Consider the following 19,525-nt stretch of genomic DNA (forward strand, 5'->3'; position numbering starts at 1 on the left):
CAATGGATAGGAGGGCGGCAACCTTGTTTTATACCCTTGCTGCAACACCTACAGTGAGGGAAAAGCGTATTTGATCCCCTGCTGATTTTGTACGTTTGCTCACTGACAAAGAAATGATCAGTCTATAATTTTAATGGTAGGTGTATTTTAACAGTGAGAGACAGAATAACAACAACAAAGTCCAGAAAAACACATTTCAAAAAAGTTATACATTGATTTGCATGTTAATGAGGGAATAAGTATTTGATCCCCTATCAATCAGCAAGATTTCTGGCTCCCAGGTGTCTTTTATACAGGTAACGAGCTGAGATTAGGAGCACTCTCTTCAAGGGAGTGCTCCTAATCTCAGCTCGTTACCTGTATAAAAGACACCTGTCCACAGAAGCAATCAATCAATCAGATTCCAAACTCTCCACCATGGCCAAGACCAAAGAGCTGTCCAAGGATGTCAGGGACAAGATTGTAGACCTACACAAGGCTGGAATGGGCTACAAGACCATCGCCAAGCAGCTTGGTGAGAAGGTGACGACAGTTGGTGCGATTATTCGCAAATGGAAGAAACACAAAATAACTGTCAGTCTCCCTCGGTCTGGGACTCCATGCAAGATCTCACCTCATGGAGTTTCAATGATCATGAGAACGGTGAGGAATCAGCCCAGAACTACACGGGAGGATCTTGTTAATGATCTCAAGGCAGCTGGGACCATAGTCACCAAGAAAACAATTGGTAACACACTATGCCGTGAAGGACTGAAATCCTGCAGCACCCGCCAGGTCCCCCTGCTCAAGAAAGCACATGTACAGGCCCGTCTGAAGTTTGCCAACATCTGAATGATTCAGAGGAGAACTGGGTGAAAGTGTTGTGGTCAGATGAGACCAAAATCGAGCTCTTTGGCATCAACTCAACTCGCCGTGTTTGGAGGAGGAGGAATGACCCCAAGAACACCATCCCCACCGTCAAACATGGAGGTGGAAACATTATGCTTTGGGGGTGTTTTTCTGCTAAGGGGACAGGACAACTGCACCGCATCAAAGGGACAATGGACGGGGCCATGTACCTTCAAATCTTGGGTGAGAACCTCCTTCCCTGAGCCAGGGCATTGAAAACGGGTCGTGGATGGGCATTCCAGCATGACAATGACCCAAAACACACAGCCAAGGCAACAAAGTAGTGGCTCGAGAAGAAGCACATTAAGGTGCTGGAGTGGCCTAGCCAGTCTCCAGACCTTAATCCCATAGAAAATCTGTGGAGGGAGCTGAAGGTTCGAGTTGCCAAACGTCAGCCTCGAAACCTTAATGACTTGGAGAGGATCTGCAAAGAGGAGTGGGACAAAATCCCTCCTGAGATGTGTGCAAACCTGGTGGCCAATTACAAGAAACGTCTGACCTCTGTGATTACAAAAAGGGTTTTGCCACCAAGTACTAAGTCGAAGGGGTCAAATACTTATTTCACTCATTAACATGCAAATCAATTCATAACTTTTTTGAAATGTGTTTTTCTTGATTTTTTTGTTGTTATTCTGTCTCTCACTGTTAAAATAAACCTACCATTAAAATTATAGACTGATCATTTCTTTGTCAGTGGGCAAACGTACAAAATCAGCAGGGGATCAAATACTTTTTTCCCCCACTGTACATAGAAGAGCCGATAGTTAAAGTACTGCCACTAATTGCCTTTCATTTCCTCTGCTTAATATGATCCACTCTGCTTTATTTACCACTAATGTACGTAATTTGTTTCACAGCGAAATGTGATCATTACACGTGACTTCCATTTTGTGGCTTATTGCTCATACATGCAGAAATTACACTCATTACAAACCCTTACTGATAACATTACATTATAACTACCCACCAGGAGGTAACTAAGATTCACAGACACAACCCCCCAAGTATAAAATAACATAGTGTGTTTAGAAGTTAAAGCTTCTTCAAAGATTGCCAATCACTAATAAATAAGATAACAATAGACCTAAGAGGCAGTTTTTTATATATATTGCTGAGACCATATTATATTAACCTTGAAATGAATGCTTTGTGTGCTTCAGAATTGTGAAATTGTTACAGAGTAAAGTTGTATTAATCATATCATGTTTCAGATTATCTTTGAGCTTCATGAGCAAAGACATTGCTAGAACAATTAGATTAGACAAAACAAGGTGTGACAGCTTTGAAATTAAACTTTTCTATTCAGTGGTACTAAGCAATTAGATCTTTTAAAAACTATTATCTCTCAAATTAGATTCCCATTAGGTTTTTAATGTACCATTATATAGATATTATGCAATTAATGAGATTGCCGTGCATAGCAATATGGGGCCTGTGTGTTTTAGAGGCTGTATGTGATTAAAGGAATATGATATGACCTTATGCAGGTGTGTGATTGTGTGTATCGCTCAAAAAGAAAGGTGTTGATGTTAATACGAATCCAAGACGTTATATTTAACATGGTTCAAATCATATTTCTACATGAGTGTTGCAGCAATTGCACTCCCAAGTGGTGCAAGTCAGAACTCACTAATAAAACAATTTAATTTTGTGAAGTAGATCTAAGAAGACATAACATGGCAGCTTATCCTTGTTAGAATTGGGAAGGAAAATAGACTAAGTTTTGTAACATCATGCCAACAATGTGTAAAAAGGAAACTCATTTATTTGGCAGGTTTGTTTTTTATTCAATATTTATATTACGTAATTAGTAGACCATACCTGTTTTAAATATTTTATGTCACTTAAGGTGAAAGTGCATCAGCCAAGGTACAAGGTGACAGCTCTTTCGATTTGTTTTTCTTTGGATGTTAAACAACAGTTTCCATTTAATTTTGTATAATTACTCCTTTTAGACGGTAAGGAGTCATCATTAGGAGTAGAACAATTGAAGCGTCTGGGTCGTGCATGTTGTCCACCGCCCCCTTACCTTCTTTTCTAGCTTTAATAATAGTTTTTCTTCTTCACTTTAAGACTGCAAATGCAAACAGCAGAAAGTGTTCTTTGTTCCTGCTCTTGTGTCCGTTTGCATAATTTTATTTAGAAAGAAAACAATACTCTTTTTGAATTGTGCCAGATAACCTCCGTGCTGAACAAATACAGCTTTCCTGTAAACTGCATGAGTTCTCTTTGCACTGGCACGGGAAGACAAGTCTGTCTTTGTTAATCATTGAGCAAAATCAACTCAAACATCAGTTTACCAGCAAGATTTCTACATTTTTGAAATGATTGGAACATAGGGGACCAATATTGATACAAGTCTTACTGACAGGGCACTGAACTCTGACCCCTGCTGCAGAATGCATTGAAAATATGCTTAAAAAATATTTTACAATGTTGTGAAATGTAATGTATTAGTGCATTTTCTTTGTATTTAAAATAACATCTCTTTATTTTTGTAAAATAGATTTCAGAAATATCAGAGCAGATTTAGGTCTTGGAATTATTTGGTGGTTGCAGGAGTATACTAGTTATTTCTCCCTTGTATTCGTATGTGACTGTGTGTCTGTTTGTATCCATATGTTATATATTTGTTTTTACTTTCAGCATATGTGGGATTCAGCATTTAGAGCGGGCAGGAAACAAGCTGACCGTATTCGACTCTTTTTACTTCTGCATCGTGACCTTCTCCACGGTGGGGTTCGGCGATGTCACACCTCATATCTGGCCTTCGAAGCTGCTGGTTGTGATCATGATCGCTGTGGCCCTGGTCGTGTTGCCAATTCAGGTAAGACGGGTTAGCGTCGATGAATATTTTAAAAACCTATATGGAAATGTAAAATGGTCGAGAAAAATCCGTTATTGTAGGCTGAAATTAATTAGCTTGCAGTCATTTTAAGACTCCTACACCACACTATTAATATTCATTTGAGGATCTCACTTGAAGACGGTGACAGATTAGCCCACATTCGCTTCTCATTAGATAGAAACCATGACAGAAAGTATGTCTGCTTTCAAAGGGAGAGAGACTGTCTAAGCTCACATTATACAAAAGTGTGTTTCAGGTTTATAGATGTAGCAATGAGAGTAGCTACATACGGAAACGGTAAACTGCTGTTTTTAAACCATTAAGTCACAAAAAAAAGGGCGAAATATGAGTAACACCATAACCTGTTTTGTATTTTTGTTGGTTTGCAACAGTTTGAACAACTTGCTTATTTGTGGATGGAGAGGCAAAAGTCTGGCGGGAACTATAGCCGCCATCGAGCGCAGACTGAGAAACACGTGGTTCTGTGCGTCAGCTCTCTGAAGATCGACCTGCTCATGGACTTCCTCAATGAATTCTACGCACATCCCCGGCTACAGGTGCATCCTTCGTGTGCCCTTTTACTAAATATTCATCAGCAATGCACCACCTGGTTCCTGTACACCTCATGTTATCCGGAACATTCAATGTTCTTTAATCGAAGCATAATGCCGGTGTATTGTTTTGGAAGTGTAAAGAAATACAGTGGACAAACATCAACAAAAAACCCTTTTCATGTAGAGTAGTATTCTTCGAGGGGTGTTGAAAAAAGTGTTATGATCTAATAGAGCAATTTGCTTGCAGAGATAATTAAAGGCATATATTTTATGACATTGACTACTAATGCTATGTTACCAGTACAGCAATCCTACAATGATTTTCAGTGTTGGGACATTTCCAAAAGATTTTACCACCGCGCTGCTGATTTGTGCCATTGACTTGCAGGATTATTATGTTGTAATACTCTGTCCGACCGAAATGGATGTGCAAGTACGGAGAGTTTTGCAGATTCCCATGTGGTCCCAGAGAGTTATATACCTCCAAGGATCCGCACTGAAAGACCAAGACTTACTAAGGGCGAAGTGAGTGATTGTTCTGAGTGAATGCATTACGCTGCGATCATAAGTGGCTCGAACTGGAAAAGGAAATTGCAATTTCTCCTTTTTTAATTTCAATCATTACTCCCACACGGCTCCAGAAAATGATTCAGTGTTAATTGATTCTGATTTAATAGGTATGTGGTGGGGGAATAACAAAATGTGATGCACCAATTACCATTAGCACAATGGAGCAGAGCTGGGAAATGAATATGAAGACTCAGTAGATATAGAAAGCAAAAAAAAAAACTATTTACCATTAGTATACTTGGGTCTGAATTATATGTTTTAAATGCAGCTGTATTTATGTACACAGCTGCAACAAAAGTTGTGATTTAATGCCCCCTGCAGGCTAGAAGCAGGTGATTCATAATAACATATCTTCAGGAAGTGTTGCAAGAATTTTAATGTCACCGCAAAATTTTGTAATTCCGATAAAGAAGTAAACTCCTGAAACTGAGTATTAGCATTTAACACACACACCTCTTTGTATATCTTGAAATATCCTTACTGGAAAGAATAAATAGTATTATTTTCTCACAAATATATTCCGTGCATGTGTATTAATGTGTGTAATATGCTGTATGATGTATTTTCCTCTTGGGGCATTGCAAAGGATTTTATATATTTTTTGTTGCACACATTTTAATTTTCTCTCCCCAGAATGGACAACGCGGAGGCTTGTTTTGTGTTAAGCAGTCGATGTGAAGTTGATCGGACGGCTGCTGTAAGTAGACTATAACCCAAAATACGTTTATTCAGGGATGAAATGCAAAGAGAACTGATAAATGAGAAAGTGAGCAAGTGTTGACTGACCCAGGTTGAAACAAGGGGTTTGTAAACTTTGTCAGCAGCCACCAAAATTTGCACAGCCCATTTTTAACTCAATCAACTGGGATGGGTTACAGTTCTGTTAAAGGGGTGTTATTTTTAACACTACACTAGCCCCTACTGTATTTAAATACTAAACAAACGCCGTATAATTATAATAGATTTTGCATTTCCCAGTAGATACAACACGATGCATTGACTGCTTTGAATGTCAAGCCAAGCCATCTTAATTTCACCCAGCAGAACTGACATTCATTTGAGACGGTTCCAGAAATGATTTCCCCATTAATATTAATTGCAGGATATGAATTCCAGCAGCCGTGTTATATCAAAGTAGTGTTACAAAGACAGAGTAAAGGTCATTGAGTTAAATGGATCAACTTTTAACTCATGTGCTATACTCTTTGAATCATTAGGGGTAAATGCATACACATAAACATGGTTTTACCTATTGATCGATCTAAATATCTTTCTCTTTCTAAATATTGAAATAATTCCAGCATACAGGGGATAGTGCTTCCCTCTAGTGGGTGAATAAGTATAACTGCAAGAGCTAAATAGAGACCAGAAACCAGAACAATGTGCTGCAAAAGATAAGACTTATTCATTTACCAATTCTCTCAATTACTGGAAATATAGATGCAAAAAACTTGAAAAAGCTTATTATTGTTATTGTTTTTCTTTCTTTCCTTTATGTCGCAGGATCACCAAACCATTTTAAGAGCTTGGGCTGTCAAGGACTTTGCGCCAAATTGTCCACTTTACGTCCAGATTCTCAAGCCCGAGAATAAGTTTCACGTCAAATTTGCAGGTAACAGAAAGCACTGGGATTTCCTGCCTGTATGATGACGCTTCTGCTGAATATATCGTCTTTTAAGTCATTTAACAGTGCTGCATGTAGAAAACCAGTAATTTTGCGTCACAGTCAATATTATTAGTCAGTTTCTGAAGAGCTGAGTGTGTCATGGTCTGAAACGGATAGCATGACATAAGCCTTTATTTTTTGTTTGATATAGATCACGTTGTCTGTGAAGAGGAGTTTAAGTATGCCATGCTGGCACTAAACTGTATTTGTCCAGCAACATCTACCCTGATTACCCTGCTGGTTCACACGTCCAGAGGACAGTAAGTCTCAGCTGTTACAGATTAAACCGCAGTGCTTTCATTCTCTCGGTAAACTGTAGGAGTAAAATCGTGGTTGCTTAGTTATTGTGTTTACGTCGCTTAGCTGTATAACGATGCATTTACAAGAAAAGAATGTTATGTTCTCCCTCGCAACCCTTATTATATGATGAACTTGTTCTGCAGGGAAGGACAACAGTCTCAGGAGCAGTGGCAGAAGATGTACGGCAGATGTTCGGGGAATGAAATCTACCACATCGTTTTAGAGCACAGTGTGTTTTTTGCCGAATACGAGGGGAAGAGTTTCACATACGCCTCTTTTCATGCACATAAGAAGTGAGTTTTTCCGAAGCGTTGGAAACACAAAGCACAAACCAACTTGGGAAAATGATTTGAATACATTGCGTCTGAAACTTCGCACTCTAAAATAAACGAGCACAAGTTTGTTGGAATTTGTTTATATAGTTATGAAATAGCATTATAAAAAGCAGGATGTTATAGGCCTAGGTATAATAAAACAAGACATTCCAGATCATTTAGAAAATTTACATAAATCAATATACATAAATCATTTCCCACCACACTTAACCTACACTTTTTCTTTTCTTTCCTCTAATGAGAAAACAACTAAGTGGTAAACTCTCACATACATCTTCCAGGATGTTAATTTTAAGAATCCCTGCAGACCATGCCATCTGCTCCCTGTCATGTGATGGCATTATGAATTTAATGCCGCAACTGCTTAATGAATATGGCTTCCGGGTGGATTTTATTTTGAGAAGGCCACATCTCTGAAAGAACTTACAACATTATACAGCTGATCCTGCTTGTGACGCTGTAATGCTGTACTGGAAGCCAACGAGAAACTGTAAAACATGTTTGATTACTTCTGGATTTTAATTGACACACATTTCTGATTCAGGTATGGCGTCTGTCTAATCGGTGTGCGTAAAAAAGACAATAAAAACATCTGGCTCAATCCAGGGCCTCGCATCACCATGAGCTCCAGTGACACGTGCTTTTACACCAACATCACCAAGGAGGAGAACTCGACGTTTAAAAACCAGTGTGAGCAAACAAAGAGCAAGTCTTTGAATGCAGGTTACCACGGACCGTCTCGACTTCCTGTTCACAGCGTTATTGCTAGTATGGGTAAGTAAAATAGGTTCGTCGTTGCTTTTGAAGACCAGACCAGTTGTGGTTTTCAGTTCATGATGAGGAAATTGAAAGAAAAAGGTTAGCTATTGCTTTTCCTAGTCTAGGCAAACTCACTGAAGCTACAGCACAGTATAACTACAAGGTTATAAGCTGTTATAAGCAATGTTATTACATTTCATGAATCATACTGCGCCTGCTTTATTGCAATAGCTGGCATTATAATTATATTAAATGTCATTCAGTATTTGTTTATATATGTATTGGAATGCTTATTTTGAAGGCACCGTTGCAATAGACCTACAAGATACAGGGTGTAGGTCCTCCAGTGGCCCAAACCTGGCGCTTCCTCCCGGGGCTCCCGCAGAGGGCAGGAGACCCAGTATTGCGCCCGTGTTAGAAGTAGCAGACACCTCGTGCATTCAGACGTGCGACTTACTCGGTGACCAGTCAGAGGATGAAGCAATACCTAACGACGATGAATTGTCAACAGAGGAGTGAGTTTGTGATGGGTTGTGATTGTTGTGACTACAGCATCTTGCATTATTGTTGATTATTCGTCCTGCCAACACTGTTAAGGTTAGATGAACTTAATGTTTTCATGCATCGCAGTTGTGAACAAAACACGTTTTCATAACCGCTCTGTTTTGATCCCGCTTATTCCAAGGTATATCAAAGGCTATCCTCCAAATTCACCTTATATCGGAAGCTCTCCAACGTTTTGTCACCTTCTTCGAGAAAAAGTGCCATTCCATTGCCTCAGGCTTGATAAGGTAACTTGCCAGACCATCGTTCCAATCTCCATCACTACCACCGACACAGGAAAGATTTTAAAGAAAATAACTTAGTGGTATTAAATTAAAATGGACAAATGTACTCTTTACTTAAACTGCTCACAGATCAAACAAAACAATGTGATGTTGTGAAGAAAAAGGTAGTTGGCACATTCATCCTATTTTGTATTTTCAGGGTTGGCCACATAACTGTTATGAAGACGCCAAAGCACACAGCTTTAAAAACAAGTTGATTATAGTTTCTGCAGAGACAGCCGGCAATGGACTATACAACTTCATCGTTCCTCTAAGGGCATACTACAGACCAAAGAAAGAGCTCAGCCCCATAGTTGTGCTCTTGGATAACCCGTAAGTATATATAAGTGACCTTTTTCTAATAATTAGACGAAAGTGGAGTCTCTTAATTCTCACGTCTCCTAATGACTATGATTCAACCCTATGAGACAATTGAGACTGTGAAAGGCCTTAACTAACACTAACCCGATGAAATACATAATTAATTGGGCTTTTGTTACTAAGCATGAAAATGGAAATTAACGTGAACAAAAACTGAAAGTATGAAAAGGTGAATGAGAAGTCTGTAAAAGAGAGATAAGCCAAGGAACCTACTGTGGTTGTATTTCTATTCAAGTGTAAGTATTTAAAGTTCTAAAAGATGGTTTTAATTAATGACATCTTGAACAGAATAATTCCACAGACGCCAAAATGTTCCTGCTTTTAGAAAAGTACATTTTCACCAAATATTGCAAGATTGTAAAGTTTTTCTTGCATAAACAAAATGATTTTGGATTCAGGTATAAAGTTATGTCCAGGAAAACTCACATTCTTTTAAAGTTATGACAACAATACTTCATAATTGATTTTATGTAATCCTTGTAATAAGGACAGTTGCCTTATCATATTTGATTTTTTCATTATTTTACTTTAATTGAACACATCATTAATTAGGAGCAATAAAGTGTCATTATATTTTCAAATACCCATTTTCTAGGCCAGATACACATTTTCTGGAAGCAATCTGTTGGTTTCCAATGGTTTACTACATGGTTGGCTCAATTGACAAGTATGTTACAATTCTTGTTGTAGTGATTTTGCATTTGCATGAATCATATTTAAAACTGTGCATATTCACATGCTTCAGTTTGTATTGTTCAACTGATTGTTGTCATACTCCATGTTATGTATATACTGCATGTTGTGTGCTGCATCTCCGAACCTTGTCTTGTTTTATTTTTAGCATGACGTTTAATGAGGATGTAAAATATGAGTGTGCTGTCTGTGTATTTATATATCGTGTCTTAATTACACTTCCTGGGGAAAAGAGAAATTACGGCAGTCAGGATATTGAATTATCAGTATGAAATTGAATCAGGCCTTTATTATTGCACAGTTAAATCGTTTAAGAAAATAGCCTTCCAGTTTAATTTGCAACATAAAAAAAACTAAAACATTTTACAATAAGGCCTGGACTGAATCAAAAACCTTGAAGCCAATGCACACACACACACAGACAGGAAGATTAAAAGTGTGTTATTCTGACACAATATGTCTGTATCGTATAATACCTCAGTGTGCTTTAGAGATATTTCCGCCTAATTATAAATAAAACATATTTCTATATATATGTACGGTTTTAATCCATTCTTTACATGTTGTTAGCTTCCTTTCCAGAATATTTTACGTCTACAATACAATATCTGACTTTCTTCTTGGCCGGTTTCCATGTAAGCAGAAGTTCAGAAGTTTTCCTTTGTTCTTCTGTGCTATGTTGAGGTCATGCGTGTGTTTCATATTTTATCAAAGCTTAGATGATCTTCTGCACTGTGGGGTCTCCTTTGCTGCCAACATGGTAGTGGTGGACAAGGAGAGCACCATGAGTGCCGAGGAGGACTACATGGCCGATGCCAAAACCATTGTGAACGTCCAGACGCTCTTCAGGTGAGAGGCTGCAGTGCGGACATTGCGGGAGAGACACAGATGGTAGGAAGTGTCTAAATGAAAAGGAAGCATGCATATCTATTGTCACCCAGAGTCAGCATTACAGTGCGTGTCATTTGTACAGCGGAGTAAAGGAAGCTGCTGAGGCTATAATTACACTTGAAGGAGAGCATGAATCAAACTCGCCATCACAGAGCTGCAGTTCCTATGGTAACGTGCAACCAGATCGACACTGAATCTGACAAATCGGGAGACCCGTGGACGGGTTGATGGCTGAATTAATCACTCAGGAGACAGGCTGAGTTCAAAATGGGTACAGATCTCAGCACATCAAAACACATTTTCATAAGAGTGTGTTCAGTCCTCGCTGTCCTGTATCGGTCTGATATGTTATTGTAAGCAATGCCACTGCCCGAGCAGCAAGACGATGTAATCAGGAACGCAACACTGATGCAGATGTGGTGTGTAATTAAATTGTTGGTGTAATATGTATTCCGGACGGCAGATGGCAGTGCGGGTTTGACAGCCAATAAGAGCATTCACTTGGAAAGCCATAAATAATCAAGATTAGCTGCTTAGACAAAAAGCATTTATGCAACCATCTAAAGCCTCCGAAAGATGTGCTGGAAAGACAAGACTGATCCCATCTCACATGTTTGAGCTATTTATATTTTTCGGCTTTATCTTAAAGGGCATCAGAATTCCTTGCTCATACAGTTTCCACACGCCTGAGGAATCACATTCTTATTTATAAAAATGTTTCTTTAGACATCTCTCGCAATGCGCTTTGAAGGAAAAGGTCACTTTGTGAATGTGCTTTTATTTTAAGATACAAGGATTTTACATGATTATATTCCCGGACAAAGACATGATTCACAAACTACTGTGGCATTTCCACAACAGCGCACACAAACACAGACACATATATAAGTGAAGATAAATAAATACATGAAACTAAAACTACTAACTTTAATCATGCATCCATTTTAAAAGAATTTACTGACAGTGAAATACTTGAATTTATTTTGGATAATGTAATATCTAACTATAACAATACATTTTGAAATTGTGGTACATTAGAGTTCATTCATATAATGTGTATTATTATTGATCATTATGATCATTATTATAATCAGTAGTAGTAGATAGTTTTAGAGTAGAAGATGAAGGAGTATCTGACACTGGTAATTTCAATGATTTCTCATGGTTGTTTACTGGACAAAATAGTGTCAAATGATGTGCGTGTTGCATCCTTTTAATAAAAACATACACAGTGGTGTTAAAAACATAATTTTCAAACTCTCCGTAAAGGACTTGCACACTGTTTTTTATCTTAATATTTTGTAATATCTTGTATATTTAATGGTGTGCTAAACATTGCTTATTCATTAATAATTGATGCACAAATATATCCTAAACATATAGAGTAATTAATCATTTCATTGGATCAAATGGTAATGACAAGAGATTACAATGCTTCAAATTCTTTATGCCTGTTGTCATTTTTGGTTTTATTTAGGTTGTTTTCAAGTCTAAGCATTATCACTGAATTGACCCATCCTGCCAACATGAGATTCATGCAGTTTCGGGCCAAGGACTGCTACTCCCTGTCCCTCTCTAAACTCGAAAAGGTAGGGGATCGAGTCACACATGTAACATATGCCGTCACGCACTGACTGTGTTTGTCCCATGCAGTGTAGCCCATTGTAATCCATAAGGAAACAGTGCGTGTGACTTCCTTGGATGAGTGAGATCAACTCAACTGCCAAATTTAGATTTTCAAACGAATCACTGTAGGCCTTGATCTCAACAAAGCTATATGCAGGTGTAGCACAAGTGTTGCTATCTTTAATTCGGCACAGTGCAAAATGAACGCAACAGTGGCTGGAAAACCTCAAATAGAAGATGGTTTATAGACTGTGGGGGCTTTGCGTCAACTGTTCTGTTTCTGGAAGAATTGCACTGTCAGTCTATCATATTAAAAAGCAGACAAGTAGTTTGCTGTGAAACATCTGATAATGGTGTTCATTATTTAGGATCTTAGTGCTTTTCTTTCATAAATATTGAAATACAAACACTAGTAAGGGGAAATTAATTTAGCCCGCTTCTGAAGAGTATCATGTGGCTTGCTGTGTGATACTCTGTGCAGGTCCCTACAGGTTTTTAAATCAGTAATTATCACAACTTATGTGTGAAGAGCTCAGGTAAAATGGAAACAATGATGCCAGGATCAGGAGTGAGTCACTTGCACAAACGAATACAGACCAAATTAATTCTCTAAGTAATTAATTACATCACTATACAAGTTTGAAAGCATATTGTATGTTTGACAGCATACAACATATCATGTTACTTTAATAGGTGTGATTGTTATCAACCTGCTTTTTTTGTTTAATGTTTGGTCATACTCAACAGCAGGGGGCTGTATTGTCCCACTTTGTTGTGTAACTCCTTCCTTTTTCTTCCTGGCAGAAAGAACGCGAGAGAGGCTCCAATTTAGCCTTCATGTTTCGTTTACCTTTTGCTGCTGGGAGAGTGTTCAGTATTAGCATGCTGGACACACTGCTGTACCAGGTAATGTATGCTGTTATTCAAAACATATTTCATCAGCAGTCTATTAGCACCCGATTTACACTAATGTAACATGTAAATGCTTGCTTTTGCCTGCACATAATCTTGCTACAGTCTAAAACGTCCTCCCAATCACTGTAATACTTGTGCAGACTTCTGCTTAATTAGCCTCTTGCAGGTGTAGTACACATTAGGTGATGTACATTTTTAATCTGTGGTATGCACTCAGTCACTATATCCCAGGATGCACTGCATGTAAAGGATCCAAACAGCCAGGTGTCTGGTGTGGAGTCCCCAGTGCAGCAACTGCTCAACAGATTTCCTTTCCTAAACGACCACATGTCCAGCATCTGGTCCTGCCGTCATCCATGGATGCCCCTCAATACCTACAGAGCCTGTTCTGAAATCTAAGTTGTGGTGATTGAGCTCGTGTGCCACAGATCTTTGAGAAGGAGTCATGTCACCAAAGTGTCATCTTCTCATACCCATCCCTTTTTAGCACAAGGTGTTGATTTAAAAGTAGAGATCGCACTGTGTTATATTTTATCAACTTCCAACACCTTAGCTGTTATCCTCTCTTTTGCTTGATTTTATGTTTATTTTAGTCATTTGTGAAGGACTACATGATTTCCATAACAAGACTTCTTCTAGGTTTGGATACAACGCCAGGATCTGGATTTCTTTGTGCTGTTAAGTATTGTTTTTCTTCTTTTTTGAGTGTTTTCTTACAGTTATGAATTAACTCCATAATGCCTTCTTTACTCACAATTAAAAGCAGAAACCGATGAGACCTTGGTAAACAGGCACTAAAAGTGATATACTTGTGCTGTACACCATCTAATGCTATACTTGTACTTCAAATAGAAACATAACATCACACAGACAGCTGCAATTTTAAAATATTGTTTTGAAGGCTGTAAAATCTGCATATCTCAAAAAGGATATTCATAGTTTATCGCAGAGCATCAGGGCCAGTCATTTTTTAATTTCTTGCATATCACCTTGAACTAGTATGACAGCAGCCCTGATTGTGTTGTTCCATCTCTCAATAAATAGTTGTAGACACTTAATAATATAATCCACATATATTATCATTTTAAAATAAGATATTACGTATTCTTTCAGATGAAAATTACAGAAGATGATTTATGGATCAGGACTTATGGAAGACTGTATCAAAAGCTCTGTTCCTCTACAGGAGATATTCCCATTGGGGTCTATAGAACAGAATCCCAGAGTTTACCAGCTTCAGAGGTACTGCAATGTATCATTTTTTTTTAAGAATGCTGTTGTTTTAGGAGAGTTTTTAAAGGAAACAAAAGTGCAAAATGGAAATGTAGATAACATAGTTAGTTTGTAGGCTTACAAATGTTTAACACTGAAGTCTACATTAACAGACTCTGAGATCAATCCTCATTTGGTGTATATAATCATCATATATAGATTATATCAATTACCTACGTATTAATGAACCTTTAATTATAGCTCAGTTGAACAAGGTTTCATGAAAACATAATTATCAACAAGAATAATTCTATTTCCATGCCGGTATTGAGGTAATGTGGCATTGTATCACATTGTGAAGCGCTAATTGTAAGGATTCATTATTAAATTAATCCTCACTCTCTCTACTCTGCTGAAGTGCTGCTCAACAGACTTGTCTCTCAGCCTCAGATCACATCGTACACAGTGGTTGTACTGTGATGTGTTATGTTGTATCTCAGTTGGGTTATCTAAGATGCATCCTAATATTGTAACGTACCGTGGGGCACAGGAACAGGTGGACCCAGTTGCAGTGCTGGGAGGGACAGTCAGGTACCAGCAGGACAGGGCAATCAAGGCAATGCAATGACGTGGTCGTGGTCTCAGGCAAGGGTCAGGCGATCAGGCAAATAGAGCAACGGGAGGTCAGGCAAGAGATCCGGAGAACTCGGCAACAACAAGAAATGCTTGGACATGTAGTGATGAAACTGACAAAACTTTGCAAAGTGTGAGAGACACTGAGGGGAGGTGCAGAGCGAATGGGAGCAGAGGGTGACTGAACAAGAGCACATGTTGTTCAGGAATGTTGATTGATTGATTGATTGAATGAAGGGAGCTGGGAGAAGTGACTGGTAAGGAAGGGCGATGGCGACATCTAGTGGGGGAAAGTGGAAGTGCTAGACTGGTGTAGAGTGCTGGGCTGTAGCCCTGACAAACCTTTTATGCATGTATGTATGTATTTCTTTATTATAAAAGAAAACATTTGATCAAAAGACGCGGTCTTTTTACTCTAGAGAAAGAGAAAAGTGTTTTTGGAAAACAAGCACACAAAAATATTCTGATAAAAATGCACACGACTCTTTATTGCGGTTTGTTAGTGTATAATGAAAACCATTAATGAGCTACACTTCAATTACAAACCTCTTGGACCACCTCTTGTGCCCAAAGTACAGATCCATGTCATTGATTTAGTTGCAAACAATCAGCTATGCTTTGTTTTCAATCACACAGTCCATTACATTTTATTGTTACTCATTGATAACCCCCATCATATTTACTGTATTATCCACTTGTATTGCTCAGCCTGTTCCATAAAAGTGTTCCATGTTCAAAAATTTCTATTTTCTCATCCTGCTATTACAGATCACTGTCATTTTATTTGCTGCATTTGCATGGATCTAATATTCATATCACAAGTGTCTATTTTTTGTTTGTTTGTTTTCTCTATTCTGTTCCTCAATGTAAGTCCCATAAAATGACCTCACAATAAGTATTAAACCATTTTGTTTTCACCAATTCACTTTTTAAAGCCAAGGCTGGGTTTTGATGAACTATAGAGTTCTATGATGAAATAGATTAATAAGGGTCTAAAATGGGAAAAAGAAAGCAAAAAAGAAACCATCAGCTTTCCAAATCACAAGTGTCTGATAGATATAAAAAGGGTAATGATACCTTACTTTTTAGGTATGCTAGCACTGTTATTTTATTTCTTTGCCTGAGAAGTAGCAAATTGTACACTATTAGGATTTGCATTATTTATTATTCACAATTTCAGCATGATATTGCATGATAGATAAAGCAGTTTTTCTATAAACAGATGTTTTACTGTGGTTGTTTTCTTGTGCTTATTAGTACACACGTTTACATCTTATTTAGTATAATGAGAATGGTGAGAACTGCATTTTGATGTGTGTGCTTGGCTAGGTGTTAAATATTCACTTTTACATTTCTTTTTTCCCCTGCAGTTTTAATATTGAGCAATCAATTCACACTTTTTTGAACATTTTCATTATCCCATTAGGCTGCATGCATTGTATAATTATATCCACATATACAGAAATGTAACGGGTGGAAATTGCATTTCGTCGAGAGAAGCACATTTGAGGTTTCTTTTAATGGCTCCGATTTAATTTCCAGTTAAACACAATCGATCAAAGAGTGACTCACATTGAACGATATTTGGATATTGTGTTTTCTTGTTAGATGATTCGGCGAGGGAGTGGACAACATATCTCATTATCGATTGTATCTGCTAATGCGTTTTGTGTTAATTAAAAAAAAACAAATGCATTTTCTTACTAATCTTTTGCAATGTTATTTCAGCAATTCAAGTAAATTCATTCCTTGACATAGAGTTTCAAAGATTGACAGACTGTACTAAAGACTGCCACTATCAATACTCTTGATAAGCATAATCTCAAATACTTTATAACATTTTATTAATTCAGAGCTTCGCATGTTTAAAATGGATGGATGTACTTTAAAAGGAGGGCCACTATAATGTATTCCCTATAGTAAGTGTGTAACAGGCATTAAAATAGTCAAGAAAACAACCATGTTAACCCCATCATAGTTAAATATGTATGGTGTTTGTTTTCAACTGAATCAGATGGAAAATCACACAATAGCACATAAATCTCTCTCTGTCCTTGGTCTTTCAGATATGACTAATATGTTATTGTCCCTCGCATGTTTGTTGATTATAACGCTCACTTATTCCTGAAAAAGCCAACCTTGTCATGTGTTGGATTATGCTGTAAAGTAAAAGTAAACTTTGGTGATAGCCATGTGGGTGATAAATAAAATAAAAGTGACATCTAATTCATTTGCGTGATCGTGCAACAGGAAAGTAGAATTCATATGCATTTACACTTTTTTAAACTATTTTCAACACAGTCCGAAAGTTCAGTTAATGCCGATGACTGTGAAGACACGAAAGAGTCCAAAAAACAATTCACATATCGAACCAACCACCGCAACTCCACCTCCAGCGACCAGTCCGACCGGCCACTGCTTCGGAAGAAAAGCCTGCAGTGGGCAAGGCGGCTGAGCCGGAAAGTGCCAAGACACGTCAACAAGACGGCCGAGAAGATTGGCCAGCAAAGAATCAGTCTCTGCAGGAGATCCGAGAGACAAGAACTGGCTGAACTGGTGAAAAACAGGATGAAGAGTCTGGGTCTCTCAACGGCTGGCTACGGTGAGGAGAAAACACTAATATTGTGGGTCAACTGAAAAACACTTGCATAATTATGTTCAAACTTTTAGTGTTTGACATTTGCATTTTCATTTTGTCCAAAAAACATTGTAAGAACTAGGACATGTATTTGCAAAGATGGGTGCCGTTTCTCTCATTTCACAAATGCATTTTCATTTGAATGAAGTCCACCATAAAGTGGGGAAGTCTTTGTAATTCAATTGCCATTGGCTTTTGCATTATTATTTTAATATTGTCAGCAAATGTGCGTACAAGTATATGAAAATGCAAATGCAAATGGGATTATTGCATTTTCATTGTCCCAAATAATGTGTACATAAATGGAACATAATTATGCAATTGTGGGATTGCATAATGATGTTCCATTTTGCATTATCATTTGAATTAAGTCCTCTATATGCTTCCATATGACAGAATACTAATTTGAATATACAGTTGTGCTAATGGATGAGTTTCCATCCCAAAAATCTGATTTGAAAGGTTTATATTTCTTTTGGTCTCATTCATATTGTCTGAAAATCTGATATTTTGTCAATATTTATGAATCTGTAGTTTTAGTAGACAGTACTATGGTGTGATTAACTAACCAATGATAAGCACTGGAACACGCTTGATGCTAAATGTATTAATTTATGTTTAATTGACAAATGTACATCGCCCATGTTTTTATCTAGATGAAATGAATGATCACCAGGGCACGCTCTCATACATTTTAATCAATCCATCTCCTGACTCGAAGCTGGAGCTGAATGATATTATGTAAGTAAAGCAAATATTGAATTAAACAATACTGGGTGATATTTACCAAAATACTCCAGGGCCCGTCAGAGAAGCGTTAGAGTTTAGAAAAATTATTGCAGTTTTATTAAATTTAAAAATGTTGATGTACACTCACCTAAAGGATTATTAGGAACACCTGTTCAATTTCTCATTAATGCAATTATCTAACCAACCAATCACATGGCAGTTGCTTCAATGCATTTAGGGGTGTGGTCCTGGTCAAGACAATCTCCTGAACTCCAAACTGAATGTCTGAATGGGAAAGAAAGGTGATTTAAGCAATTTTGAGCGTGGCATGGTTGTTGGTGCCAGACGGGCCGGTCTGAGTATTTCACAATCTGCTCAGTTTCTGGGATTTTCACGCACAACCATTTCTAGGGTTTACAAAGAATGGTGTGAAAAGGGAAAAACATCCAGTATGCGGCAGTCCTGTGGGCGAAAATGCCTTGTTGATGCTAGAGGTCAGAGGAGAATGGGCCGACTGATTCAAGCTGATAGAAGAGCAACTTTGACTGAAATAACCACTCGTTACAACCGAGGTATGCAGCAAAGCATTTGTGAAGCCACAACACGTACAACCTTGAGGCGGATGGGCTACAACAGCAGAAGACCCCACCGGGTACCACTCATCTCCACTACAAATAGGAGAAAGAGGCTACAATTTGCACAAGCTCACCAAAATTGGACAGTTGAAGACTGGAAAGATGTTGCCTGGTCTGATGAGTCTCGATTTCTGTTGAGACATTCAGATGGTAGAGTCAGAATTTGGCGTAAACAGAATGAGAACATGGATCCATCATGTGCAGGCTGGTGGTGGTGGTGTAATGGTCTGGGGGATGTTTTCTTGGCACACTTTAGGCCCCTTAGTGCCAATTGGGCATCGTTTAAATGCCACGGCCTACCTGAGCATTGTTTCTGACCATGTCCATCCCTTTATGACCACCATGTACCCATCCTCTGATGGCTACTTCCAGCAGGATAATGCACCATGTCACAAAGGTCGAATCATTTCAAATTGGTTTCTTGA

At 38.1% G+C, this 19,525-nt stretch overlaps 1 protein-coding gene across 1 annotated transcript in view; it reads left to right on the plus strand.

Annotated features, from left to right (window-relative positions):
- Positions 1–19,525, plus strand: part of kcnt2a (potassium channel, subfamily T, member 2a) — a 39,259-nt gene that overhangs the window by 15,948 nt on the left and 3,786 nt on the right. The window contains exons 9-27 of the mRNA XM_066692247.1: positions 3,535–3,715; positions 4,129–4,293; positions 4,679–4,815; positions 5,494–5,557; positions 6,364–6,472; positions 6,678–6,786; positions 6,970–7,119; positions 7,706–7,935; positions 8,222–8,435; positions 8,606–8,711; positions 8,908–9,080; positions 9,724–9,795; positions 10,536–10,670; positions 12,190–12,301; positions 13,143–13,244; positions 13,847–13,930; positions 14,367–14,495; positions 17,400–17,700; positions 18,393–18,477. Of these exons, the coding sequence (XP_066548344.1) occupies positions 3,535–3,715; positions 4,129–4,293; positions 4,679–4,815; positions 5,494–5,557; positions 6,364–6,472; positions 6,678–6,786; positions 6,970–7,119; positions 7,706–7,935; positions 8,222–8,435; positions 8,606–8,711; positions 8,908–9,080; positions 9,724–9,795; positions 10,536–10,670; positions 12,190–12,301; positions 13,143–13,244; positions 13,847–13,930; positions 14,367–14,495; positions 17,400–17,700; positions 18,393–18,477 (2,658 nt within the window). The remainder of the gene's footprint in view (positions 1–3,534; positions 3,716–4,128; positions 4,294–4,678; positions 4,816–5,493; positions 5,558–6,363; positions 6,473–6,677; positions 6,787–6,969; positions 7,120–7,705; positions 7,936–8,221; positions 8,436–8,605; positions 8,712–8,907; positions 9,081–9,723; positions 9,796–10,535; positions 10,671–12,189; positions 12,302–13,142; positions 13,245–13,846; positions 13,931–14,366; positions 14,496–17,399; positions 17,701–18,392; positions 18,478–19,525) is intronic.

Source organism: Amia ocellicauda, chromosome 19 (genome assembly GCF_036373705.1).
Source record: "Amia ocellicauda isolate fAmiCal2 chromosome 19, fAmiCal2.hap1, whole genome shotgun sequence".
NCBI classification, from domain to species: Eukaryota; Metazoa; Chordata; class Actinopteri; order Amiiformes; family Amiidae; genus Amia; species Amia ocellicauda.